General features: G+C 37.7%; 1 protein-coding gene across 1 annotated transcript; it reads right to left on the bottom strand.

The window, feature by feature from the left end:
• Positions 314-1,617, bottom strand: LOC104730289 (probable xyloglucan endotransglucosylase/hydrolase protein 18). Its single transcript, XM_010449440.1, has 3 exons — positions 1,264-1,617; positions 968-1,161; positions 314-864 (listed from the first exon to the last, which is right to left on the bottom strand). Exons 1-3 carry the CDS (start codon positions 1,543-1,545, stop codon positions 492-494), a joined length of 849 nt encoding a protein of 282 aa, XP_010447742.1. The 5' UTR covers positions 1,546-1,617; the 3' UTR covers positions 314-491.

Raw genomic sequence — 1,617 nt, 5'->3', positions numbered from 1 at the left:
ATGATGGTATATATTCAGGGAAGAGGCCCGAAGTCTGATTGTTGTGTCAATCGAGTCCACAAATATGTGAGTATGGCGATGTAGTCTCGCAATCATTTATCTCACGCCAATCCATTAATATATCACTCAGAAATTATTAAGACTATAGTGTTCTAACTCAGGAGAGTATTAAAGTACCTTCATATCAGATAGATAAATTCTTCTTCATATTAGTAAAACCTATGAATTATGTTCTTTGTAAACAGTCTTGTAAAATTAGTGAACCTCTCTCAGTGTTAAACTTTTTTTTACAAATCTAGTGAAATCAATTAAGTTCACAAAATGATAGCGTTTTTCAATAATTTAATCTTATTACAGTACTTCTTAAAACACATCTTACAGAAACAACACATATGAGCAACAAATGAATGATAAATAATAGATAAAAACCAATTGAGTTACAAAGGCAATGATGGTAAGCAACTTATTTAACGAATCAAAGAATCAACAATTTAGCTGCACTCAGCAGGAACACCTCGAGGAAATCTATTTTTATCAGCGCAATAGTTGTAGACCATGTACTTGCTCTGTACCGCTTTCATTCTTGTCTGGCTGTTTGAATCTAGTTGTTGAGTGAACCATGGAGAATTTGCGGGACAAGATGATTTTCCATTAGCCCATACACATCCATCGACATTGTAGTTTCTGTAGAAAGCAGTAAAAGGAGCTTTTGACCAATCTGTTTTCTCTAATCCTCCTCTTGTGGCCCAGTGCTCGGCTTCCCAAAGACTCGCGTAGAGCCTCATTGGTTGGCTTGTTGGGAACGGTACTCCAATTGACTGGGAGTTCTTGAACTCTCTAATAGGAATTCCATCAACTGTAAAACTGAAAGAGAGGAGATAAAAAAAAGAGAATGTCAGTTCATGAGCTCATAGCCTTAAAAATTGTAAGAACATACAATGTATGAGGGATCAAAGGTTGAGCTTACATAATCCTTTGGGGGTTCCATGTGATGCAGTAAGTGTGAAAGTTAACGGTTGGGTCGAACCATAGATGAAACTGTTGTTCTTTGTCTCCTGAGCCTTTTGTGTAAACATTAGTATGGAGAGTATACGGATGACCGCTTATGTTTCCCAAGAATTCGAAGTCGATCTCATCCCACGTAGTTCCAGGAGATTTTAGCTACACAAAGTCATCATAAAGACCAACATACTCAATATATGTAATCTAAGGAACTTCAGAAGATGAAATAAAAAAAATGCTTTGTTAGTATATGTAACTTACATAGAATGTTGTTACTGTTCCAGCAGAGTTACCAGGAACAAGTTTCATTTGAACCTCAGCTTTGCCATAGAGAAACTCCTGGTGGGACTGAAAGCCGGATCCAGAGGATTTGTCGAGCGAGAGAGAAAGAAGCTTTCCGTCTCTGTCACGAACCTTTCCACGGCCATCACCCCAATGTATCTGAACGTCTTTGTGGAAGCTACCCGCATATACATGCACAGATTGTGCCGCAAAGAGAAACAAAACCAACAATGCAAAACTTGTACCACAAGAAAGCTTCATTGTTGTAGATTTCTGGAGGAGTACTGATTGATGTATCTAAAATGTATTGTTGATGAAAGTTTGAGGTAAGTG

Source organism: Camelina sativa, chromosome 12 (assembly GCF_000633955.1).
Source record: "Camelina sativa cultivar DH55 chromosome 12, Cs, whole genome shotgun sequence".
NCBI lineage: Eukaryota > Viridiplantae > Streptophyta > Magnoliopsida > Brassicales > Brassicaceae > Camelina > Camelina sativa.
This window is presented reverse-complemented; position numbering and strand designations above follow the sequence as displayed.

What these genes read in the sequence shown, in the direction of transcription:
- LOC104730289 (XM_010449440.1), bottom strand. Translation starts at nt 1,545, where the DNA reads ATGAAGCTTTCTTGTGGTACAAGTTTTGCATTGTTGGTTTTGTTTCTC. An exon ending in GAACAGTAACAACATTCTAT is followed by an intron (nt 1,162 to 1,263) that starts GTAAGTTACATA and finishes GACTTTGTGTAG; the next exon opens with CTAAAATCTCCTGGAACTAC. An exon ending in TGGAACCCCCAAAGGATTAT is followed by an intron (nt 865 to 967) that starts GTAAGCTCAACC and finishes CCTCTCTTTCAG; the next exon opens with TTTTACAGTTGATGGAATTC.